At 49.7% G+C, this 26,154-nt stretch overlaps 2 protein-coding genes, 1 long non-coding RNA gene and 1 pseudogene across 5 annotated transcripts; 1 reads left to right on the top strand and 3 right to left on the bottom strand.

Annotated features, from left to right (window-relative positions):
- On the bottom strand, positions 1–6,805 carry LOC109320506. 3 transcript variants are annotated; one of them, XR_002103801.1, is made up of 4 exons: positions 6,768–6,805; positions 3,370–3,545; positions 2,131–2,278; positions 1–38 (listed from the first exon to the last, which is right to left on the bottom strand). It is a non-coding gene; the product is annotated as an uncharacterized LOC109320506 (long non-coding RNA). The 3 variants fall into 3 exon arrangements; XR_002103803.1 differs by lacking the exon at positions 6,768–6,805 and adding an exon at positions 6,623–6,692; XR_002103802.1 differs by lacking the exon at positions 6,768–6,805 and adding an exon at positions 6,102–6,174.
- Positions 6,806–10,276: 3,471 nt separating this feature from the next.
- LOC109320505 lies at positions 10,277–17,726 on the bottom strand. The gene is made up of 8 exons (XM_019550647.1): positions 17,304–17,726; positions 17,025–17,052; positions 15,053–16,416; positions 13,958–14,012; positions 12,713–13,264; positions 12,423–12,559; positions 11,849–12,020; positions 10,277–11,480 (listed from the first exon to the last, which is right to left on the bottom strand). Exons 1-8 carry the CDS (start codon positions 17,655–17,657, stop codon positions 11,188–11,190), a joined length of 2,955 nt encoding a protein of 984 aa, XP_019406192.1. The 5' UTR covers positions 17,658–17,726; the 3' UTR covers positions 10,277–11,187.
- Positions 17,727–18,232: 506 nt separating this feature from the next.
- Positions 18,233–22,992, bottom strand: LOC109320550. The gene is made up of 4 exons (XM_019550690.1): positions 22,019–22,992; positions 19,779–20,977; positions 19,195–19,410; positions 18,233–18,268 (listed from the first exon to the last, which is right to left on the bottom strand). The coding sequence occupies exons 2-4, from the start codon at positions 20,745–20,747 to the stop codon at positions 18,233–18,235; spliced, it is 1,221 nt and encodes a 406-aa protein (XP_019406235.1). The 5' UTR covers positions 20,748–20,977; positions 22,019–22,992.
- A 1,036-nt stretch (positions 22,993–24,028) lies between these two features.
- Positions 24,029–25,435, top strand: LOC109320549 (annotated as a pseudogene).
- Positions 25,436–26,154: the final 719 nt, after the last annotated feature.

Below are 26,154 nucleotides of genomic sequence, written 5' to 3'. Positions count from 1 at the left end.
TGAATCCAGCATCCCGCCTTGTCTTCCGAGTCTCTAGCCTACAAAAACAAGGGGACATTTCTAGTTATTATGACCCTATTAAAAACAACCTCAAAGATCTACCTGTTCCACAGAAACATTCTCTTTTCTTACATCTGTCCTTCCCCTTTATTTTCATACAAACAGGATCTCCGTTTAAAAGCCTTCCCACAGATCTGCTATTTCCGGTCTGGAAGTTTTACAGGTGGTTTTCTTTAAGACCACAAAACGTTAGCTTCTCCTCAGCAAAACTCACTTCATTTGCAGGCATTGACTTAATTTGTCTGCTCAGGGCATGTGTGTAATCAGGATAGATCAGATGAAACACGGACTGAACATGCAGTTCATCACAGCAGACCACTGCCAGGCCTGCAAGTGGCAATGCAGAATCCCTTCCATATATCTGTCTAACCCACCAATGCACAATTTGAAACATCAGAGACTTGAAAACTTCAGCTCTTCCTCACCCAATATCCTCCTGTTCAAACAGGGGAGACCCTGGTTTCCCAACTGCACCTGAGGACAGATAAGATTCTTGGATGCAGACAGACAAGAAGAAAGGCAACTTTACACAGCACTAGTGAGGATTGATACAAGAATATTGTATACGGTTTTGGTACCCACATTTTAAAAAGAAAGTTGCAGAACTGAAAAGGTGCAAAAATGGACTAGCTGTACAATAATTTTTGAAGGAACTGTATACAGGAATTTATCTGTATAGTTGATCCAAAAAAAAAAAAAAAAGAATGTGGGGTCTTAATTACTATGTCTAGGTACCTTCATAGGTGGAAAAGTGCTAGGGACTGAAGCAAAACAAAAAAAAATGCACAGAAATAGTAAGCAGTCATTGGCTCAAGCCAGACTAATTCAAATTGGTCAGTAAGCCACAGGTTTTCTAACCACAAGCAACTGGCCATTGGAACACACTAGCAAGGAAGTGAAAGATTCTTTCAGGTTCTTGCCTTCAAATGAAGACTTAATACCTTGATGGAAAGTACGCTTTAAAGCAAACAAGTTACAGGGTTCAACGTAGGGTAACTGGGTGAAATGCTAAGTCCAGTATTATAAAGACTACATGAGCTAATGATCCCTTCAGGTCTTGACCTTTGAAGTCCACGTGCCTTTTTAATTTACTGGCCACACAATGGTTTTCTAATGACATAGCAAAATTACCTGTGGAGACACTGATATGAGAGGGGCTAGTGTAAATAGGGACCGTCTGCCTGACTCTAGAAGGCCCACTGTGTTAGCATGGTTACACACCAGCTTCCATGGCCAACAGCACACAAAAGTGATGTGGCAAGAGGTCTCACCACCTCTAATGACCCAGTTGTAAACAGTATCCTACTGTTACATTGGGGAAACTGGGGGCACCCTTCAGCAGGAGTCTGGAGCAAAGCTCCAGAAGACACTGTAAGATGCCTAAATCTATACCACTATACTTTTTTAAGAGGGGCTGGTGCAGGACTTAGTGGTGATACGATTGAGTTAGAAGTGGAAGGAGTCAAGACAGCATAGCAGAGATTACTGGATGGTGGTCTATGCCCTACAGTATGGAAAAGTCAAAACAAATTAATGGCCTCCCTTTGGCTTAAATCTTGACTTCTCCCATGAAATGCCTGAAAATAGAACAGACACCAAAAATTAGTGCTTCTTTCCTTCTGTGTACAAATCACTTCAAGAAACTTTAATACGATCACAAGTTTGGGCATCATGTTTCCTTAGGTCCCTCAAAGTCTTCAGCTTCCCCCCTCTCTCTTTATTCTTATATAAAATCAGGAATGCTGACACTCCTTTCCCCCATTCTTTACAATATAAATGGACAATACTGAAAGAGTCTGCTGGGCAGGAGACTCATGTGCATATACATTCCTTAACATAGCTGGGGCTTCAAGGTAATAATGCAATACAAGAGAAAAGACGATTGAACCAACAGAAAGCAAGCACCTTGTGTTCACCAGTCACCATATCAGCAGGTATTTCCTTTCTAATCCTCAAAAAGATCAAAGCATGCCATGAATGCATAGGAGATTTATCCTCATCTCAACTCAAGCATGCCATAGAAACTCAAGTCCTTTTTCTTTAATGCCCTGCCTAATTAAATATTCTTACCTTTTGTTTTAGGTGCTTACAAGATCCAGGATGTGCCACTGCAGACCATTTTCAAAATGACCCATTGTGAATTGATTCTCCATTTTCCCCACTAAGGTGCTGATTATTTTGTAGGGGTGAGAAGCAAGGGGAGAAATCCCTCCACACTCTGAAACAGGAAAAGAAACATAAGACAACCTCATATGCACATGACTGACAGTGCTCTTTTTCACAGCTGTAACAGTTATCAAAGTTGTTACTAGAGGCAACAAAACTAGATCCTCTAGCATAGATCAGCTTCCTACACGCAGAAAGAGCTAGCACTACACAGTGGAGGAAAGTGCCAAACAAACACAACCACTTCTGAAATGCAAGGGAACAAAGACTTAGAGGACAATATAGAAAAAAGGACAACTGGATAAGTGTGGGTCTCTTCCAAAAGATCCCATTGACTCTCTTAATGTCCACAGCCAGCAGAGATATATCAGCCAGCAGAGAGAGAGAGAGAGAGAGATTCAGTCAGGGCACCCCCTCCATAACTTTTTTGAATTTGGCAGGGACTCTGGTTTAGAACCACTGTTGTGCTAACTTAGCTTACTAGACAAGTCCTTATTTTTAGCATTTTCTTTTCCCCACAAAAGCACAAAACAGCGGCAGCACAATTGTTGGTTTCTGTCCATATTTGTATTAAAACAAAACCAAAAGAAAAAAAAGCATACACCCAAGCTTGTTTGATTTTTCTGTTGCTTGCACAATACATTTTCAATTAGCTGCAATGGAATTGACTCCTAATCCACAGATCATTAACCGAGATACCTACTGTTTCCTCTGTAAGAGACTCCCACTGATCTGCGTAGGATTGTAGTAAACAGATTAAATTTAATATACTAATTTTAATTCATTCAAACTGGCCTGCATCCTAGCTCACATAAAAAAAAAAAAAGTCATCTCCTAAGATTCCCAGGAAGTGAGCCCTTAAAAAAGGCAAACTTGTTTCAAGAGTGGGGACAAGGCTTGGCATAATAAAAAGTGTTTGTTTGCTCTTTCACATGTGCATGCTTCGTCATAAGTTAAACAAAAGAGCTAGAAACATCTGCTACGCCCTCCAAAGCCAGAGCTGAAGGCCTGACATCTCTCTTCCTGTATTAGCTAGGTTTAGGTACACAAACTGAATAAAGTACAGCAGAAGCAGACAGGTCAGGCAAACAGGAAGAGACTCTGGAGGCCTCTTTCAAAAAGTTTCAGGCTTTGCTCACGCACCAGTTCAACCTGTTGTTATTGCTCCTGGATCCAAACACCTGATGCTGCTGTATGCAACTGCAACCCCCTCTCTCTTTAAGAGTTTCCTTTCACACCAACTCATGCGTCTCCATGCCTTAAAAATAATGCTTCTCAGAGGCATCCATTTCTTCCTAGATGCAAATTCCATTTCCAACCTGAAATTAAATGAATTCAAATAGGAGTTTAGGATGTAGACACCAAAACCTGCCCACTATACCACATACTACTGCAGCCATAAGAGAATAAATACTTCTACAACTAGAATTTCTGCTCATGAGAACAAAGATCCGTGTTCAAGTGTAACCCATGCAAAAATTAAGGCCTGTCTTCCTCTAGCTCCCTTCACTTAAAGCTTTGAATACTCAGGGCTGAAGCAGGTTAGATTACTTAACTCAAGCCAGCATCTCTGAAAATCTCAGACCAAATGTTTAAGGCTTGCTCACTATATGAAGTCCTTGAGCCCTAACACAGGAAACTGAAATCAATGGCTGTGTGTGTTTAGGGACCTAAAAATCTTCTTGAATCTATCCCTAGGTCAGTGATTCTCAACCAGGCTGCCACAATAGCCTTTTCAGGGTACTGTCATGGGCCCACTCTTCCTCCCCCAGCAGGCTGTTCCCTGCTGGCTGCTGTTCCTCCTTCCCCAGCCCCTCTCAACCAGGTAAGCACTGCAAAGAGTTAGTTTTTGAAATAGGGTGCCACTCCACCCAATTCACAAGAGTTATGGAGGGGTGCCTCAAGTCTAAAAAGGTTGAGAATCATTGCCCTAGATAAAACAGAAGGACCTGAATGCTACAGCACCTAGCTTTTAGGCGTTTGCTTGCCTAGTGGGATCAGCAACAGATTTAGATGCTAAAACCAGGCTCCACAACAGCCAGCACACTGACTGCCGAGCTACCTAGGCCAGCCAGTAAGGATCACCGAGGTCAAATCTCAAATCCTGCCTCTCTCCCCAAGAATTTGCACTAACCTGCTACACTAGTAGTTGTTACAGGGAAACCAACAAGGCATGCTTACATTCATGAAGTTTCTGGCAACTCCACTCTGGTATCTGTGCTAGGAGGGGCTAAGCGCACCTTGGGAAGGTACCAAACAGACTTCCATGGCCAGCAGAAAGTATTCCCTCCACTCAGGATCCTTCCAGGGAACTGTCTTGACCTTGCTCACCCATCTGAGCAGGAGAGAGTGCCACCCAAAGCCTTCTATCCAACCCATTACTCACTCAGAGTGGGATACAGGTATAATACTTTCTTCTGCTAAAGAGATTTTGGACCCACGTGAACGCTATAACAAATCAGACCACAAGGCACTCTGCTTGCAGTTCTCAAGCCCACCTGGTAAAGCTAATCCCAGACATTCACTAAGCCAGAGGCAGTGATACACAGCACAGTGAGAATTTTGCACAACACAAGCCCCTTCCACATTTACCTGAATTTAAGATGACCTTGAATTTCAGATGAACCCCTACACAAGCCTGCCAAATCCTGGCCATGCACCCTCTCCCCAACTACATAAACCACTTGAGCCACCCTAGCCACAGCCCAGGTTGAGACTGACCCACAGTTGCTACTTGCCTTGGGCTAATACTCAATGCCTAGACAAGGCTTCCCTCCACCCCCAAATGTTGAGTTAACTTTAGAGGAACCTCTTCCAGGCCTGTACTGACCTTCTGGTGCATCTGAAGAACCAATCCTCAGAGCAAGGGAAGGAACCTCTGGAGGTTTGTAGCCTACTGTACACCCAGCATCTGCACTGTATCCAAAATCCTCCAAGTTATCATTAAAAACCTAGGTTCACCCTTCTTATTCTTAAGGGTTACAATAGCTTCAGAATACTCTACAAAGTGGTGTAAGTAGCAGACTGGGGCTTCATAACTTCTGAGTCACCCCCAGGCATTTAATAAGAGTTCAGCAGGAAAATAAAACCACAATTCAAATAATATTGAATGATTTGCTCCTTTTCTATCAATTCCCAACCAATGATGTCAATGCGGTTTATAAACATTTACCAATGGAGTCTCACAAGCAACACGACAACTCTTCTTGCTTGAAAAAATATATATATAAATACGTTATATTACATGCAACACTGTTAGAGTTACAGTTGTGCAATTACTTCTATATGTAATCACTCACTATTGCACATAACTGGGAAACTTAGGTATATGGAAACAAAGCAGCTGCTAGATGCTATTTGCATTTCCCCTTGCAACCATAAAGTCTTTCTAAGGCAGTCAGGCTTTTTTTGATAGATGTAATATCTTTTATTAGACCAACTAAATGGTTGAGGAAAAACATAGTTCTTGGCCAGCTTTCAGGCACAAACACCCTTCTTCAGGTGCAGAGAGGGTCTGCCGGTGTTTGTGCTCTCCTGTGTAGAACAGAAATGCAAGATACCAATATGCAAAATGCAGGGCTGGCTGTCATGTGCCAGCCAGCAAGCCAATGTCTATATTTAGCCCATGCTGCTTTTTAAGGCCCTCTGAAGCTCCCTGCATTTCTGCCTGGCTTTGTTTCTGTTGCAGCCAAGGTTAAAACTTGCATTCACCAGGAAGCAAGCCCTGCACAGGGCCTCTAAATTGCATCCACAATTTGAAAAAAGGAGAGACCAGGGATGCAACAGAGGCCTGTAATGACCTTCAGCTCTCATGCTTTCCCCCTCCCCAGCCCGGGCTACAATGCACATACCACCCCAGAACCAGGGCAACTCACAGATCCTGCGGAGAGAGGCACCCAGCTCCTTGCAGCCCGACCCTCTACACAGGCAGCCTTTGTTCCCCCTCCCCCACCGTGTGCTTCCCTCTTAAAGAGCCATGCGCACACACGTGGCATCAAACCACCTGCTATTATTTGCTCCAGCTTAAGCCCTTCTCAGGACTCCTAAAAAGTATCACCTAGTGCTTTAAGTGCCAGAATTGGGAGTCCGGACTCCTGAGTTTGTTGCTCGGCCCTGCAGCACAGATTCATCACTTCGGAGGAGCCTAGTCCCAATCATGCAGAAATAATATTTAAAAAATGGTACAAGACCTTTATAGAGAATCCAGGCATCCGATACACGATTCTCTATTAAGGGTATTGCACGTGGCCTGATACAGGCCTGGTTTCTAAACACGTGGCTCACATCTGCTTGCCTCCGGCACTCCGAGCTCAACAGGAATATCAACTGCGGAGGGGAGGTGAAAAACACAACTGAACTGCTTGATCACAAGGATCTCCCTGCATTTTGCCCTTACCTAAAACCTTGTCTAATGCCCTTCAAGCCTCTCTTCTTCCTGTAGTTCACTTTGGCTTAGCACAGACCTATAGCAGGAGTGGATGGCAACGATTAAACCTAGATTGGCAAAGGATTCAAATCAAAGAGGGCAGCATGCTACTCACCATGCAGCTAGGCCAGGAAGAGGAAGAAAAAATGAAAGACGCAGAGAAAGAGAGGTGGGACAAAGAAGAGAGCAGCTCGCCCTGTGATTGGCGGGAAGCACAAGCCTGTTGCACTTCCTGGATCAGTCATCTGGTCATTTAATTATTTTAATAAATTTGTGGCCAGAGGCTTCTGTGGAGTGGGCTTGGGGAAAGTTTGGGAGGCAGAAATTAGTGGAAATCCCTTAAAAAAAAAGTCAGCATCTGAACCAAAGGATTCAACCTAGAGTCAGTATCTTCTGTGTTGCAGGGTTTGGGGTTGTAGTTGTGTTGGTCTAAGGACACAGGCAGGCAAGTGTCTTTGTGTAGATAAGCTATCTTTCATTAGACCAAGATGTGATATCTTTTATTAGCACTCCTTAAATCTTTGGCAGGCTTTACCTCAGAAGGAATTTTGAATAGGCTCTAGGCTATGGATCTGTTACAGCCAATAAGCCCATAACAATAATGATATTGTTTTTTAACTTCCCTTTGGTATTTTCCATCCAAAGATCTTGATACATTTCACAAATGTAAGTAAATGAAGCCTTTGGCATGTAAGTAAGGTATTGTTATCTCTATAGGTTGGACACTGAGAGACACAGAACTGAAATTACCTTAAAAAAACCTTACTGGATAATGCAGTTTCTTGCGCACATGCATTGCAAAACATGAGCCATGTGACCAGTTAGAAACGAGGACTCTCTATGTAGTAAAAAGGACTATGAACTCATGATTACAACAGGGAAGGGATAGGGAGTCAGGTTTTTTTCCCAGTTCAAGGAGGAAAATGGGATCTTGAAGCCTATATATCCCCCAGTGTACATACCCCCACTGCATCTGCTAGAACTTGTTAACAAAACAAAAATTTTTATGGGAAAAAAGTATGAAAATACATATTTCTGTCTTCATCTCTTTCTCCCCAAATGTTGAGGTTTTTAACAAACCACCAAAAATGTGTTTGTTGAAAATTAAACATATTCCACTTTGTGCATGAATTTGTTCAGTTTTCATTTTTTAAGAAAAAGTCCCCCAAAACATAGAATAGCAACTCTGGGGCTTCCAACTGATGCTCTTGCACCCCCAAGACTTCTTCAAACAGACTTCTTTGTGGACACACACAACCGTTTTTTTCTAAATGTTTGTTTATTAAATGTTCAGCCTCTACTTTTTCTCATTCATAAGAACCAAAGCAAAGGGTCCCACAGCTCTGATGCTGTGTCAGAGACAAAAGTTTACTTCCCAACCAGCCAAGAAGCTTACAGATGTGCCTTTACACACATGCTGTGAAGAGGCAGTAATGATGAAAAGAAGATAGTGATACTGGAATTCTGCATCCAGTTCTGATATGTGTGTTTTCAGGCAACACCAAATCATTTTTAAGCTTGAGGCAATACCTTACAGAGTATTCTATTACATTAATGCTCACTCCATTTCTTCCATTACAAAGAAGACTCACAGGTCACCTGATTACAGTACACAAGAGAAAATACCAAGATGGCCATGGAACAGACAAAAGTAGAAAAAGAACTGACAGCCAAAAGTTTAAATAGGACAGATTCAAAATGAAGAAATTCAAAATTCAATTCAGATTCAAAATAAGGCACATTTCCCCACCCCCCAGGGAGAGTGTTTAACTACTATAGAAACAAACAATCTCCCAACAGCAGAGGTCAAATCCAGCCAGGATGCTTTTGGAAAAGATGCTTTCATAAAATCCTAGACTTCAGGGGCCATTTAATACAACACCTTCCAGCAAACCAGGATTTTCACTTCCTAAACTATCTTGGACAGATGCTTATCCTGACATTTCTTGAAAATGCCCAATGAAAGAGAGATTCCACAACTTTCCTAGGAATCTTATTCCACTATTCTATTGTTTTTACATTTATGAAGGTTTCCTCAGATTTAATCTGAATCTGCTTTATTGCAATTTAAAATCACTGTCCTCTGCCCTATCTCCACTGCAGAGGAGAACAATGCTTTTCCCTCTTTATGGGAGCCTTTCAAATATTTGAAAGCTACTGCTGTGTCCTGCTTTAATTTCCTTTTCTCGAAACCTATCTAGTTCCTTTAGTCCTTCTGCATACAGTTGGCTTTCCAGTCCCTGTATCATCTTTGTCACTCGCCCTGAACCCTCTCCAGTTTCTCTACATCCTTATCAAGCAGGGCCCAGAACATGATGCTATTTCTGCTGAAACCTAATTACTGGGTAGAGTGATACAATCACCTTCCACATCCTACATGTAATGCTCCCGTTTATGCAGCCCACATTTTCATTTGCTTTTCCTATGACAACATTATGATGCTGAGTCATGTTGAGTCTGCAATACATCTATCACCTGGACAAGGGAGAGGAGATTGATGTCATAGATCTTGACTTCAAAAAAGCCTTCGAGCTGGTATCCCACGATCACCTCTTGACAGACCTGGCCAAGTGCGGCCTCAGGTCCACCACGTTCCGCTGGCTGGGGAATTGGTTCCGTGGTCGGACCCAGAGGGTGGTGGTTAATGGAAGTCACTCATCATGGTGCCCTGTGACCAGTGGGGTCCCCCAAGGCTCTGTCCTTGGACCCATATTGTTCAATATCTTCATTAATGATGTAGATATTGGAGTCAGAAGCGGACTCGCCAAGTTCGCCGATGACACCAAACTTTGGGGCAAAGCATCCACGCCAGAAAACAAGCGGGTGATCCAGGCTGACCTGGACAGGCTCAGCAAATGGGCGGATGAGAACCTGATGGTGTTTAACACTGAAAAATGGAAGGTTTTCCACCTTGGGAGGAAAAACCTGCAGCATCCTTATAGGCTTGGCAGTGCTACGTTGACTAGCACTGCGGATGAAAGGGACTTGGGGGTCATAACTGACAAGATGAACATGAGCCTGCAATGTGGTCCTGTGGCTACTAAAGTGAGCAGAACACTGGCCTGCATCCACAGATGCTTCTCAAGCAAATCCCAGGACGTCATTCTCCACCTTGTACTCGGCCTTGGTGAGGCCGCAGCTGGAGTACTGCATCCAGTTTTGGGCCCCACAATTCAAAAAGGATGTGGAGAATCTTGAGAGAGTCCAGAGAAGAGCCACACACATCATCAGAGGTCAGGAAAACAGACCTTACGACGACAGGCTGAGAGCCATGGGGCTCTTTAGCCTTGAAAAGCACAGGCTCGGGGTGATCTGATGGCTACCTATAAATTTATCAGGGGTGACCACCAGGATCTGAGGGAACGTTTGTTCACTAGAGCGCCCCAAGGGATGACAAGGGCGAACGGTTATGAACTCCTGCAAGATGGTTTCAGGCTGGACATAAGGAAGAATCTCTTTACTGTCCCAGCCTCCAAGGTCTGGAATAGCCTGCCGCTAGAGGTTGTTCAAGCACCTACTTTGAATGCCTTCAAGAGAAATTTGGATGCTTATCCTGCTGGGATCCTGTGAACCCAGCGGACTTCCTGCCCCTTGGGCAGGGGGCTGGACTTGATGATCTTTCAAGGTCCCTTCCAGCCCTAATGTCTATGAAATCTATGAAATAACCCAAAGCTCCTTCATCAGTGATACTTCCAAATCAGTGTTATCCCCTTCTGTTTTCCATCCCTTGCTGTAACACCTTGCATTTGGTTTAACTAAACCCAAGTTTTGCACTCAATGCAGGGGGTCACTGGATGAAATTCTCTGGCCTGAGCTATCCAGGATGTCAAGCTGGAGGATCTGACAAACATTCTGGCCTCAGCACCTATGACTCTGATTGGAGGCCATGGTAGAAGTACTATGGTCCATTCAGTTTACCCACTGACCTAGCATCATAGGTTGACCAATAAATGGCTGATGAAGCCACCCCTTCTTTCCACATTAGAACTGGTGTTTATGGTCCCCTGGCTCAGACACGCAGCTTCCCTTTGCTTGGGAGTCTGCATCATGTATTCTCTAGTGTGACCCCTTTTGCTTTGTGGTTTTGCGCCACAGCAGAGGTATCCCAGGGTCTTCTGCTCAACATGGGCAGCCTGGGCTGAAGACACACAGACGAGTTGTTATGATGCCATCCAGTAAACGGCAGTAGTGCATAATTCCCCTCTGCTGAGGCTGCTTGTTGGCACTCCACGGGGATGTTTCATTGGCTGTCAGCAGTAGTCTGTGACACATGGCTGAACAATTCTGAATTCAGACAATGGAGGGGAGAGGAGTAGTAGACAGACACATGCACATACACTGAGCCAGGTTCATTCCTGCCAGTAGGAACAGATGGACAAGCACACACATACATACACACAAAGAGCAAGCCTTGCCCCTGCCACCTGGGGACAGCAGGGACAGACACACACATACACATCCAGTTTCCCTCATTTTGTTCCCTGCTGACATTAATGATCTGGATTCTTCGTTCGATTGACATGGTGCCAGTCTCACTAGTGCTGCACCTTTGTGCCGTAAAAGGTGATCAAGTACTCTGGGTAGGCGTGGTCATCAAAGAAGGTTACAAACATGGTGGGACGTGAAGCCAAGTTGGCCACACTGTCATATCGGCCACTTCCATCTGGCTTCTGTGGGGGCAGTGCCATCTTCTCCTCCCCTCGGGTGAACTGCCCCGTCAGCACCCTTGCCTGGAACATGAATCGGTGCCCAGAGGAATCAGGTTCGGCATAGAAAGCAGATAGGGAGGCATCCACACCAAAATATAGACCCTGTCCATAGAGTCCAGCTGGGAAGAAGAGAGGAGAGAACAGGGACTATCAACATATAGACAGAGAGAGAGGAAAAGAGGGCCTTTCCACTTTAGAGGGCATGAGTTCCCATCCAGCATTAGGAGAGGTTGATTTAGGGGGGTGTGGAATGGGAAACAGGGTTTTTCCAGTTTATGGAGACACTGGTTCCACTTTAGACCCCAAGAAAGGGAACTGGCTGGCTCAGGTGGTAAAGAATGGGACATGTAGGTTTCTCCCTCAGCGCGGGCTGGGTTCTGATCTGGTCCCAGGACAGTAGGACTGGCTGACTTGCTGGGTGGGGAATGGGGTACAGGCCCAGGTCTCACACATGGCTTTGTCTGAATCACCCCACACTTACACCTACCTTTTCTACAGGTACTTTTGAAGCCAATCTCCTGGATGGAGCAGCAGTTCTCAGGCTGTGTCCCATGGTAAAGGATGCATTCATTCCTCACCCCCAGGGGGTTCTTCGTCACCATCCAGCTGCGCTTCCAGCAGTAGGACACCCATAGGAACTTGTTCTGGACCCTCTCTATCTACAGGGAGATAGGGAAAAAGCACACTGTGGGTAAGGCTAGGCATTGCTAGCCCCCCCTAGGGCCATGAGGTAAGTCAGGAGAGTTTTCATAGTAATTCAGGGGCTTTCTACCTCACTCCTTACCAAGCTATATCGCCCCCACTTTTCTAAAATCCTGGATCTGCCTAAGCATTTCAAATAGCAGCTTCCATGTTGATCCCCATAATGGCTGCTTGCCCTTTTGTACCTCTGCCAGCTACTGCTCTTGCTGCTGCAGAACTGCTCAGTTACCCCTCTGTTTCATTCTCTATACCCACTTTGGCTTCACAGTGACCCTAGGGCCGAGCCCACCAGTCCATCATCCTAGTCTGAAGCTCCTCCACCCACTGGGGTACTGGGATCCCTGACCCACTGCACTTACTTTGAGGATGGAGAACCCCTTGGCTGTACGGTTGAAACCCTTGGCCACCTCCTGGTATTCCTCTGAGCTGGGCTGAAGCTCCACCATCTTCACGAGGCCCTCACCCATTGGCTCCCAATGTGGGGCAATGACCTTGTCTGGAACAAAAATAGTTGGAGGTCGGGGTGTGGGGGAGTCTTTAATGGAGAAAGGCCCTGGATCTCACTTCCCCAATCCTGCCAGCCCCCCTCCACACTAGGAGCCCTGATATCCAGCTTATTGAGAAAGTACAAAGGAATGAAGGGTCTCACCCTCCAAGCAGATCTCCCTCCTGATGCTGATGGTGGTCTTTCTGCCTGGCACAAATCCCTTTTGCTTTAGCAGGTCGATCTCCGTTCTCTGACCCTCCCATATGATCACTGTCTTCTTCTGCTTCTTCCCATACTCACTCTCCAGTTGGTGGCTGATGGCTATATCAAATGGGGACCATTCTCCATGGGACATGTGGTACCACTTCACCAGCCCATACAGGACCCGTGCATCCACCTGCTTGGCCTGGGCAGCCTGGATCTTAGCATAGACAGCTGCCACAGCCTTATCCACATCTTCTCGAAAACCACGCACTCGGAGCGCATTTCGCTGGGTGCGATGGAGGCTGAGGGGGAAACGATAGAAGGATCTCCTGCTGAGGTCTTCGAGAGTCTGGTCACTGAAAGCCACTATCTCTGCATTGCAAATGCTCTCCTCATAGAACTGAGTCATGAAACCAGACACAGCTCTCTTCACACAAGCCACTTTGTCCTCTCTGCCCACAATCCTGATCACCAGCCTTTCCGAGGCCTCTGCAAATGGAGAGAGTGCTCCTAAATGGGAAGCAACAGCACAAGGTGAGCCACACTTACAGGTAAAGAGGAATTTCTCAGCTGTGGGTCAGGATTGAAGAGCACTTGGAGAGCCATGGGGGAACAAACCCTGAGCTGGGGTATCAGTGAATGTGGCTTGGGCATAGGAGGTGAACTGGCAGAGCTGTGAGCTCAGGCTTCTCATAGATTCAGATTAATTCCACTTGTTGGTCAAATTAACATTGGAAGCTTGATCTCCATCAACTAACGTTTGGGGTTTTCAAAGTGTGCTTCAGGCTGTAGTTGGGACTAGACAAATCTATGAAGGATAAGACCAACAGGAGCGACTAAACACAGTCAGGGATGCCACCTCAGGCTCAGGACATCCATAAACTTAGGACTGGTGGAAACAGAGGGTTTCACAAGGGATAGGTCACTACATACACCCTGTTTGTTATACTCAAATCTGAATCATACCCTACTCACCACTTATGGAGACAAACTACTGGACTAGATGGATCCTTGGTCTGACCCTGTCTTACGGCTGAGGTTGGGGCCAGGATTAATGGTACAGTTAATGTTGTGGCTTAGGTTTTAGGGCTTAGGTTTGTGCTAGGGCTAAAGTTGGACTACTTCCTTCAGCATCCTGGAAGCCCCATTGCCTGCCCCACAAGCTATCCTGGAATTGCTTCTGTTTTATCCGATTGCTCTTACCTTTCTTGCCTTTTGGAAGCTTCCTTAGAGCATCTATCTTCTCGTTAACCAAGCTCTGGAGAGAAAGGACAGAGCTGCAGTAAGATGCTCATGCTTGTGCCAGTTCCTTCAAAAATGCCTTTTTTTTTTTTTTTTTGGCAACAGTGGAGAGCAAGGTGGGTGAGCACAGAAGCAGTGAGTGCAGAGCTAAGTCCTAGGTGCACACAGCTCCTGTCTCACACCATACTCAGTCTCACTTTTCATTATGTGTCTTTCTACAAATTCAACATTTGTGAAGGGCGAGGCCTGCCAGCCCTGTACCCCAGGTGGAAAAATGGAGAAACAGGAAGAAGGGGAAAGGGCAGTCAGGGCAAACCAGGGAATGCAGTGCAGGACCTCTAAACACCCCCAATCCTTCCTGGCATAATTCATAGGTCCCACTCCCAGCCCCTGGATCCAGGATCTTCCCAGAGGTAGGAATACAACCAGGCCTTCTGGTCCCAGTCCCCATGCTTTAAGTCATGAGAGGTAGGAACTGGATCTGGGAGTCAGAGAATCAAACAGAAGCTGGGCTTGAAGGGACCTCAGGAGATCATCCAGTCCTTCGCCCTGCCTGAAGGAGGGTCATCCCATGCCAATCCTTGTCTAACCTGTTACAAGCAGTCCTATTTTACACAACCACAAGGCATAGCTTCCTAAGCTCCCACAGGTAGAGCAGGGGGACCATGGCAGCCAGTGTACTGCTGCTACAAGGGCTGTTAAAATCCACTTGAGAGATCCCAAGATGAGGACCATGCCCCCCTGCTACAGAAGGCAAATACTCCATGGTCTGGAAGAGACTCTCAAGACAAGTAGCTGGCACAAGCAACCTCGATACTTTGATGGTAGAACTTTATCCATTTATAAACGGGATTTGATGTGGGGCCTGCAACAGGAGGGAACTGGACTCCAGTACCCAGGAGGTCTCTTTCCGGTTCTGTGTCCCAGACACTTTAACCAAAACCCCCTCCACCCTTTGTAGGTCACCAACAGCCAAAACTTGGGTATCTAATTCAGGCCCAGCCACAGCTGAAATCTCAACAGGCTCTGTATGAACAACTCCTAGCAATGTCTTACCTGCCCCCTCTCCCAGTCTGTGCTCCAGGTTCCTCCTCGTAAGCTCACCACACACTGTAGCTGTTGTGCAAGACCCTGAAGGAAGCTTTCTCCAGCCCCAGTCAAGTACTCCTCAAGGGCCCGGTCCCTCACAGCCACTATGCCGAGGATCAGGGACAGTAAGTCAGCCCTGACAGCCTTGCGGGCTTCTTGCACATCTTTTCGGAGTCCCTCCAGCTCCAGCGACAAAGCCCCAGGGCTGGAGCACACCCGGACCTTGACCTGCGGGTTCTCCCAGTCCATTATGCGCAGCAGTTCCTCCCCAACCTCCACTAGCTCTGGCCTGAGAACGGCCAACCTCTCCTGCACCGGGGAGTTATTGTTGAGGTATTCCCTGACAGCAGCCTCTGCTTCATCAACATGGGGATGGAGACCCACCATGGTCAGTACTCCCTGGCTGGGTCTGTCAAAATGAAAAGCTACATCCTTCTTTGCCCCCAGCCTGGCCAGCAACTCGGCCCATTCTTGACACTCCGTGGCCCAACGCAGTCCCTCTTCTATCAGAACAGTCTGCTGGCACACCAGGTTCATCAGCAGCTTTGCCGCTTCCTGCAGCTTATTCCAGTCCAGCCCAGACACCAAGACACCTGTGGGGGTTTCCTGAAGGGCAGAGGAAACTGTGACACACAGCAGGACAGGAATTTCCCTCTCCAGAAAGAAGGTCTCAGAAAAGACCTCGCTGCGGAGTTCCTGCACAAACTGAGCTTGAAGAGGTGACAGAGGGACTGGCACCACCCTGAAGTCTCCAAGTAGCTGCTCCAGCCGTCTCTCTACTTCAGTCACCTGCCCGCAAGGCCCCTGCAAAGTGATGGTGGCTGGACTGCCTTGATGAAGGTCAATGCTCACATGGTGTTTGGAGAGCTGGATCTCCTTGTCCACCATGTCCTTGACAATGATATATGTGTGCGTTGGTTCAGCTGGATATTGCCTGGTCACCACCTGCTTCTGGAAGGCCTTCACTTGCAGACTCTGAAGGAACCGTGCCATCTCACAGACTAGGCCCACAAAACACATGCCATCATAAACTCTGATGGACCCGAACTTTTCCACCAGGGACGGTTCATCACTCAGGACTCCCAAAAGGTCCATCTGGAGCCCACGGTGGACTGTAAATTTTTCTCGCATGGATCGGAAAGCTGGTTCCCAACTGTGCAGGTCTGAGGACTTGGCTCTGGCCTGGAATAGCAGGATACCCTGTGAAGCATAGGCTTGAAAGCCATAACCGGCTGCCTTCAGTTGCCCTTCAAATTTATGCAAGGTAGCTGGGCTCTCATCCAGGTATCGGAGAAAGAGGGGGTCTTCCAGCTGACAGAACCCCACGGCCTCTGCAGGAGTGAGAAGATCACAGCATCATAGAAAAACAGGGCTGGAAGGGACCTCCAGAGGTCATCTAGTCCAACCCCCTCCTTGACGCAGGCTTTTTTCATCCTTGTCCAAATGATACAAATCCTCATGTAACCTGTTACTGAAATACACAATCAACCCTGTCACCTAACTACAAAGGATAACACCCACATCTGCCACAGGTAAAGCAGGAGGACAACGATGATCAGTGTCCTACTGCTCCAAGGGTTGTTAAAATTCATTCACACTCCCTGCACTGTAATCACTAGGCAATGCAGTCCACCTCACAGTGAACAAGGGAGCATGCTTGTGGACTGGGGATTTCCAAAAAGCCTAGGAGAGTTAAACACACAATTCCCACTAAAACTGCATAAACCATGGCTGACCAAGAACCAGTCTGTGGGCTGGAAGCTTTATCATCCAGCCTGTGGTGCTCCCCATGGGTCTGGAAACTTGGCAGTGCTCTCTGCATGGGTGCAGTCAGAGCTGCTCAGCTGTTGGCATTAGGCCTGCAGTGCAGATGACTGGGGAATCTCCTGCGTTAACTCAGTTCTTCCTTGGTATTCACAAGAGACTTTGCATCTCTTACCAGTGGGCGTCTTGATGTAGTCATCCACCTGGGAGAGAAGGGGGAAAAGGTATCCATTTGTACAATTGATGTAAGAACTAATCCTCTCCCCAAACTGGCACACAACCCAGGAGTCCAGACTCCCAGGCGTCTTGTCACTACGCCAGACCACCAGCATCCATGCTTTTCCTTAAGCCAGGAATCCCTGGTCCCAGCCCCCAGATCTGATCTACTAGACCCCACACTCCTACCGGTCCCAACTCTGGTGACCCAACTCCCACTCTGATCTGCCCCATTTACCAAACCAGGAGGAGACAGGCCCGGGGCGCAGACGATCTGCACCAGCTTCATCCAAGTGTTAGGCTTGTGTTTCAGGAAGCGGTTGATTTCATCCAGCATCACACACAGGGCCTCCTGCTCCTTCATCCCTGCCCCAGAATCTGGCTCTATCAGAGGGAAGGAGATGGACCGCAGGAAAGAGCCATAGAAAGAGCTGAGGCAGCTTTGCACAATTTGACGGATGACCTGCTGGGGCGGAGACAAGGATGGGTATTTCCTAAGCCTTAAAATAGGAACAGACTTGGTAGTTCTAGCTCTCAGCTCCTTCACTAAACCCTGTTCCCCTTCCAAAGCTAGGGAATCAAAGCCAGGCATCCCAGATCTCAAGTTACATCACCTGTGCTATAACCTGCCATTTGCCCATCTACTCCTACACATTCTCTCTCCCCCCCACCACGTACAAAATGCCCTCCACTGGTCTATTCATACAATCTCCTCGTTAACTTGGAAACAAATTTTAAGATGCCTACGCATGGCTAAATGCAGCCATCAGATAGCAGCAGAAGGTAAAAAAAACCCACAAGTTACATATCGCTTGTGGTCCTTTAAAAATGATGCAAGTTGTTCAGGTTTTTTTCTGAATTGGGTATTATAGAAGGAGTCCAGGCTTTTTCTCCTTGTGGGGTTCTCTATGGACAATCAGAAAACTTGCAGCAGTATGGGCAGCTCCAGGAATTAAAAAATCATGAGCCAACCCCCGCCCCAAAATAATGATGAAACTTTAAAAAAAAAAAAAAAAAATCACTAAAAAGAGATAAGAATGAAGGTAGGTTATTTCACTTTCAACAGGTTTAAGGCCAGCACGGATGGTTACATCCTCCAGTCTGACTGTCTGTTTAACCCAGGCCATGCAGCATCACTGGGGCATCCCTTTACCAGGTCCAACGCTCTTAGCTAGGATTTCCGTTCTCTGAGACAAAACTGCACTGCAGCAAAAAAAGAATGGAGATTGCCCTTACAGCTTACAATAAAAGTTTCGATGCTCAATAAATATGTTCAGTTTTCAAAAACCGGCTTTCTGTGAATCCCTTGGTTTTGAGGAAAACTCCCAGTGTTCAGAAACTGAAGGCAAAATATTGATTTTCCATACAAATAATATTGGCTTTCAGTAAACAGATTTAGTTGTCAGTGAAATAGTGTGTTTTAAAAAAACTGCTTATGGTAAAAAACAAAACAAAACAAAGTTTTTAGTAACACCATTTGATTTGCAAAAGCTTTTGACAATATTTTTGGTATTCAGTAAAAAAACCCCCAAAAACATAAAAATCAGCTTTCAGTAAATATGTTCTGGTTTTGAACATTTCTTCATGTGAAAAACTTCAATTTTAAATTGTTTACTAAAAATGCTTTTCAATTCAACAATAAGAGCAAAAAATCATTGTTTTAGTTTCCATTTCTTCCAAGTGAAAAAAAAAAAAAATCTCTAGAAAACAGATACTCTTTCCAGGATGTTTCATTGGGGAATGACATGGGGATGCAAAAACAACCTGGTTTAGCCAGCAATATTTGCCAGGTATGTATGTTTGAAAGCCAAGGGAGACTTTCAGAGGCACCTAAGCAAATGTTTGCTTAACTCACTGTGGTCCTTTCATAAATCCCTGTACCCACCTCTCTGCATTGTCAGACACCTAAATCCCATTATCAAGCCAGCCTCTACAGATGACTTGTAAGTAGGAAAATTGGGTCTAGGCATGTAGTACAATTGCTGAACAGCCAAGGGCGGAGGGAGCTCAGGGGCATCTGGGGGAAGAAATGCCTAGTATTCGTATGAAAATCCAGGCATGCACAAACCTCGAGAGGCCACGGGGGCTGCAGCTGAGACCTGTGGGGTGTCTAGTAGGTCCTCCATTACCTGGTGCCAGAGCTGCTCCTCATCCAGTCGCACCACATACAGCATCTTGCAGTTCAAATCTGGGACAGCATCGGCCGGGACCGTTCTCACCTCTCCTGGACTTGCTTCTCTGAGGCGGGGTGCAGCTGCCAAAGCCGTCTCTGCCAGGGTTTGGGCCTCCCGGCACCAGTACCACCCATGCAACTCTGAAGCCAATGGCAAGACCACCACATCTGTCTGAAGGAAACCAGAGAGCCAAGCTAGTTAGCTATGTCTGCTTGCCCCAGGAATCGCAAGCCCTGCTGGGTCAGAGCAAGGCTAGCCCTGAGGCTGCCTTCTTCCCACAGAGCAGCAAGAATCAGAGGCATTTAGTTTCCTGTTCAAAATCACCAGTGCCCACCCCGCTCCCAGAGCTAGGGATAGACCCCAGGAGTGCTGGGTCATGGCACTGCCCCCAGTCTAAAGCTGTCTTTTCTTGCCAGGTTGGGAGCAAAACCCAGGTATCCTGACTCCAAGTCATGCCCAATCTAATGACTTGATCTCACTCATTTGGCTGAGCTGGAATAGACCCCAGGTGTCCCAAATGCCCGCCCCCCCCTACTTACTTTCTGGTTTGCCATGGGGCCAGCGACCACTTCAACACTGACACTTTCCTGGGCTTGGAGGACTTTCCCCAGCAGCTCCTGCTGGTTCCCCCCAGTCGGCCAGTACCTCTTCCAAGCTGCATGGAGTACATCTGCAAGAGCACCATCACTGGTCACAACAGAAATGCTGCTGAGTGAGGAGATGTGGTGGCTGCTGGTGAACGCGGACATCACCCAAGCCACAGCCTCTGCCATCCATATGCCTGCAGGATCCACACAGATGACCACAGAGGTGTGCTGTTCCTGGGACGCAGACTGAAGGGCTAGCAGCAGAGCACCTGCTCCCAGCTCGCCAGGTCCGAGATGAGACAGGAGAACATCCACGTGGGTGTGGGGAGCCCCTCGTTGGCTCAGCAGCCTCTGGGAGAGCACACTAGCACCATGATCTGAGCCTCCCTTGTCTGAGATGCTGATGATCACATCCCCCCTGAGGCCAGAGGCATCCCCGTGCCAGAGGTACAGACTCAGCCCTTGCCGGAGGCCGTAAAACCCAATGACTCGGAGCTTGGCTGATGAGGGGTGGATGGGAACTGGCCTCACTGCTTGGCTCACCCTGATAAGCATCTGGCTGATGGCTACTTGGGCTGCCAGCCCTGCCTCATGGGAGCCAGAGAAGACGATGGTGCCTGCATCCTCCTGGTATTGCCAAGTGACCTCCACCTTCCACAGGGACAGAGCTAAGGTCCCCAGCAGCTGCTCCAGGAGGCGCATCTCTGCGGGGGTGACAAAGAGGGTACTTTTGGTGCAAGGGACCTCTTCATGGTGGCCCTGCCGGTCACCCTGGGAGATCTTTGGTTGGGTACAGCCCGGAGAGCTTGGCCCCAAGTGCAGCGCATGGCACTCCTGGTCAACTTTGGGTGCCTCCTTTGTTTCAGTGTTGCCCAAAGGGGGGTGGAAGCATCTGAGAGCTCCCCCCACTGAGGCTACCATCTTCCTGAGGTGGTTTGCAGCTTGCTCCCAGTTCTACTGCCTGGTGCTGGGGTCCCTTTTGTTCCTTCTAACACCCAGGACAGAAGGGCAGGTCAGTGGCACAGCCAGGGAGAATAGGAAGGAGCCAAGTGGATCTTAGTCCTTGTTTGTTTCTGAAACTGTTGAAGAGAGGCCGTTGTAAGTCAATGCCAGGATCGCTGGGGGGCTGGATGCCTGGGGTCTCCCCCGAGCTGTAGGTGAAAAGTAGAGTTTTTGGATTAGAAAACTGAATCAGTGCTCCTGGGGTCTAGTCCTAGGCCTAGCAGGAGAGTGGGGTTGAATGGGTTAAAGCAGATGGGGTAGGGGTGGGAGACAGGACCCTTAAGTTTTACCCCAAGTTGCCAGTAGAATCCAGTCTACTGTGTCGGGCCACTGGGGATGGGAGTCCTGGCTTCTTTTCCTAGCTGTGGAAGAGGACTGGGATCTAGTGGGCCAAAGCACATGGGGAAGGGGAACTCCTGGGTTCAGTCTGTCAGCCCAGGTGGCCTCTACTCTTGTAGCAGAACCAGAGAACAAGCATCTCACCCTCAGGGCCCAACCCATCAGGGTGGCCCCTGCATCTAACAGCTGCTTGCCAGGAAAGCACAGGAAGGGGGGTGGTGTAGCTGGGATGGAGCTACAGGCTGGGAGGAGGCGAGGCAGTGCATGGGGGGCTGTGCTGGGATGGGGAGGAGCAAGGCCAGCAGGGGTAAGGTGGGGACAGCATTGTATGGGGTGCAGTTGGGAGGGTCAGAGTGTGGGAGTTAGTAGTGGGGGCAGCATGGTGTAAAACCATTGCTTTGGTCAAGCAGGGTTGCCAACCGAGAGGGAGTTTTTAACTTGCAATCTGCAAGGTTTTTTTACTACAGGGGTTAATGTTAAACCCTGTCCTCGTCACTGCCATCACAGCCTGAAGGGTTACACTTCCATTATATAAAACAGATGTCAGTGAAAAACACATCAGTATAAACGTTTGGTTATCAGTAAAAGCATTGCAGATTGGCAGTGATTTTTGTTTTCCCTTTGGTTGGCAACTCTGCAACCCAGGCAGGGCTCTGTAAAGCCCAATGCTTTGCATTGAAAATGGTGAGCCAGCTGTTCAGTACCAGGTGGTGAGCAAAGGAAGCTTCATACTCAACAGCTGCTGGCTGTTTTGAGTAGCTCCCCTTGGCCACAACTTTGAGCTGGAAATACCCCATCTCCCAAGTTCTCAATGTGCCATTCCTTCCAACCCCATGCCCCCCACCACCAACCTCCATCCAGCAAGTCTGTCTGCTGACTCTCCTTCTTCCAGCGCCACGCTGGACACCTTCTTGGAGATGACAGAGAAATGTTCCTGCAGCAGAATGAAACTTAATTTGCTCCTCTCTCAAGTAATAAACCTCTTTGTGAGAAGTTTCACTTTCCATTTCTTGTTTTTTCTGCCCACAGCATTTCATCCGGGTGGGTGGGGTCAGGAAAGGTTTTGTGTTGGGTGAAGCCACCTAAGGCGAGGCAGAAATCAATACACCTGGGAAGCCCGTCACCAGCTCAAGTGGGGACCTCACCTATCCAGACAGGTCAAGTATAAAAAATTGAGCTGCTTTCTAGAGGGCCCAGCTGAGCTGCCGGCAAAATGAGATTACTCAGCTTCAAAATCCAACAAGCCTCAAGCTGCACCCATGGCCAGTGTCAGAGCTTTGTTCTGTAGGGGTAAATCCAAGGTCACTCACTGGGGACAGTGAGGCCAGAGCCCACTATCCTGGCCCTAGTGTGGTCTGAACTCAACCCCCTTGTGCTAAATACAGTCATGCACTGAGTGCAGGGGAGTAAATCAGGAGTCAGCAATGATTGCTCCAGCTAAGTCAGGGGGCTCTTCCCCAGGTGGTATAAATCAAGAATCGCTCCACTGAAGTCAATGCAGCCAAATCTCCAGTTGGTGCAAACCAGCTGTAGTGACACTGCAGTCCACAGGGCCAGGTCTCCAGCTAGTATCCGCTGGCCCATGGCTCCACCGATGTCAGCAGCCCAGATCTTCAGCTGATGTAAGCTGGTTGTTGCCATACTGGAACTGATGGGGCAGTGCTGGTTTCTGCCAGCAAAGGATGTGGCTGATGCACTGTTGTGCTGAGAAGCCCACAGGCAGGAGGAAGCAGTTTGCATAAAGCTGGGTTTAGTCTGGTCTTTTGAAAAATATCTTTCTAGAGCTGGGTAGTCAGCAAGGCAGGCTGGTTTGATGGTTATATGCTGCACCTGGTGGAAAAGGAGACAGGTTGCACTTTGTGAAACTGGAGCACTGGAGTAACCCCGAGTCTCATGCTTGTTCCCCGCCCGGCACCCCACAGCTGGCTGCCTCGCCATGCTGGGTGGGCCACCTCTATGTAGCACTGCTGCATTGTGCTGGGCCCTGGTGCTTCCTGCCCCACGGGACATGGTGAGTCACTCATCCCAGTCTAGCACTTGTCATCGATGTGCAGGCCCAGGTGCCCAGACGTGTTGCTGGCCACATCTCAGCTCCGCAGGGCAGGGCTCACGCGCTGTGGGTGTTGCGCAGCTGGCAGGAAAAGCCCAGCACAGAAAGAAACGGTGGGGCTTGTCACAAGGATGCTCTGTGGAGGTGCTAGACGAGGAGCCGGCCGTGCTGAGCTGTCACCTCTCTGTGCCCCAGAGCCAGCCGCAACTCAGGGGTGAGCCCCGGTCACAGAGCAGACAGGCTGGACGGGACCTCCCGAGTCATCCCCGCCTGAACAAACCGCCCCGTACAAATCCACCGCCCACCTCCTCGCCAGACCCCGCATCACACCCCAGCGCTGGCATCACCTGGGACGGGGGGCAACGCACGGCACGAGCAGGCTGTGCGTGTGTTGGGCAGAGCAGCAGAAAGGGGCAGGGAGCAGAAAGCGGAGCAGTGGATCAGGCGAGAAGTCGGACTCAGGGTGGCGGAGCAGAAAGCAGGGAAGCAAATTGAGCAGGGAGCAGAAGAATGGAGGGGAAAAAGAGCGGAAAGCAGAGCAGGAGAGTGGGCAGGGAGCAGACAGCGAGAAGCAAATCCAGCAGGAAGCAGACAGCAGAAGAATGGGAACAACAGAGAAGCAGAAGGCGGAGCAGCAGCACAGACCGGCTGATTCACACCACACAGCGCCGAAAGGGTTACCGGCGGGTGGGCGCAGGGCATGCCGGGAGCTGTGGTCCGGCGCCGCGGGGCTGCTGGGAGCTGTAGTTCCCGGCCCCGCCCCCACGTGCGGGCCCGGCGCTGGGATCTGGCGGCCGTGGCCTGCCCCTGCAGCCTCCCTGGGCCGGGCATGGCGCTGCCCCCTGGCCACTGCAAACCCGGGGCTGGGGCCCGAGGCCAGCCTGACCTTTCCCCTGCTCCCCCCAGGTGCCAGGATGTCGGACAAGACCCAGGTGCAGGGCGCTGAGCGTGGTGGCAACCCCAGGGCCAGGGGCCAGACCAGCGCTGGGGCAGCCCTGGACCGTGGCCCCGAGCCGGAGGGTTCAGACGAGGCTGGGCCGCGCTACTTGTGCGCGGTGTGCGGCCGGGCCTTCTCGCAGAGCTCCACGCTGATCGTGCACTGGCGCTTGCACTCGGGGGAGCGCCCCTACGTCTGCGAGGAGTGCGGCCGCGCCTTCGCCCAGAGCTAGGGGCTCTACAAGCACCAGCGCAGCGTGCACGCCGGCGAGCACCCGCATCCCTGCCCTGACTGCAGTCACCGCTTCGGCAAGCGCTCCAACCTGGCCGTGCACCGGCGCAGTGGGCACACGGGCAAGCGCCCCTTCTGCTGCCCCGCCGCACCGACCTGGCCGGGCATGGCCGCACCCACACGGGCGAGCGGCCCTACCGCTGCCCCGACTGCCCCAAGGCCTTCAGCACCGGCTCCAACCTGGCCCAGCACCGCCGCACGCACTAGCCTGACCGGCCCTACTGCCACGACCAGTGTGGCAAGGGCTCTCCTAGCAGCTCGGAGCTGCTGCGGCATGGGCGCAGCCATACCGGAGAGCACCCCTACCGCTGCGTTGTGTGTGGGGACGCCTTTGCCCACAGCACCGTGCACCGGCGCCACCAGCACGCCCACCTGGAGGAGTCACCCTACCGCTGCAGGGACTGCAGCCGCGGCTTTGCCCAGCGCTCTGACCTGGTGGTGCACGGCCGCACCCACACTGGCGAGCGGCCCTACTGCTGCCCCGACTGCCCCAAGGCCCTCGCCCAGAGCTCCCACTTGGCCACCCACCGGCGCAGCCACACCAGCAAGCGCCCATACCGCTGCCCCGACTGCCCCAAGGCCTTCGCCCAGAGCTCGGCGCTCACCGTGCACCGCCGCACGCACACCGGCGAGCAGCCCTACGTCTGTGCTCAGTGCGGCAAGTGCTTCCACCGCAGCTCCAACCTCATCTGCCACCAGCGCACCCACACAGCGGAGCGCCCCCACCGGTGCCCACAGTGTGGCCGCGGCTTCCACCGTCGCTCCAACATGGTGGTGCACCAGCGTGTCCACGCTGGGGGCCAGTGGCACCAGGCTGGCGAAGACCTGGCCCACTGGGTGCCCAGCTGCAGAGGTGCAGACCCTGTAGCCCTATGTACCCCCGTGCCGGAGGAGACGGGGACTTGGAAATCTCCACACTGTGTTGCGAGGACAGAGGACCCTGTAGCCCCCTTGGCCTTGCGAGGAGCCCTCCGAGATGGGGGACTGTAACATCCTCAGCAACCTCATCACTCTCCAGCCCCGCAGCCATGCCCTGCTCCACGTGTACTGGGCATCGGCGTCTCCAACAAATTGGAAGCTCCTCAAAGGGAAGTGAAGCGGGGACTCCCAAGTGTCCGTGAGTGGCAACAGCCACAGTTAGAAAGATCCAGGAGTTGGGCACTGATGCTGGAGAGATTCCAGCTGCGAGTAAGGGATCGCAAAGTAATCACAGGAGCGAGTCATCGGGGAGGTGGTGGCCGCTACGTCCAGAGGTGCTCTGGTGGCTTGGACACAAGTCCCAGGGTGAAACCTCAGGCCCGGGGGGTTAGAGCAGGTGCTCGTCATCCATGAACAGCATCTGGGCAGATCCCCCGCTCGGTGCCTGGGTCACGCAAGAGCTGGCCGCGCACCGGCTCCCGACCAGGGGACTTTTGCTCTGCTCGCTCATGGCTGTGCTGTCAGCCCCCAGCACCCGAAACGCAGCGTGGGCTGGGGCTCCAGCCCTGGAGCCCAAGGATCTCTGGGCCAAGAGGGGAGTTGGTGTTCGGGGGATCGTGGATGGGGGTGTTGCGGGGGGCACAAGGTTCTGCCTGGGGACAAGATGGTGCGCGATGTGGGAGACGCTAACCTTTTGTAATAAAACCTTTGTGCTGTTTTCCTGGTCCAGAGCGCTGTCACGTCCATCGAAGACTGGCTGTCCTGTGTCCCTTTCGCCAGCCCTAGTGTGA

This window comes from Crocodylus porosus, unplaced genomic scaffold (genome assembly GCF_001723895.1).
Source record: "Crocodylus porosus isolate Cpor-Errol unplaced genomic scaffold, CroPor_comp1, whole genome shotgun sequence".
Taxonomy (NCBI): Eukaryota; Metazoa; Chordata; order Crocodylia; family Crocodylidae; genus Crocodylus; species Crocodylus porosus.
Note: the sequence above shows the minus strand (reverse complement) of the source record. Positions and strands in the feature narration are given on the sequence as shown.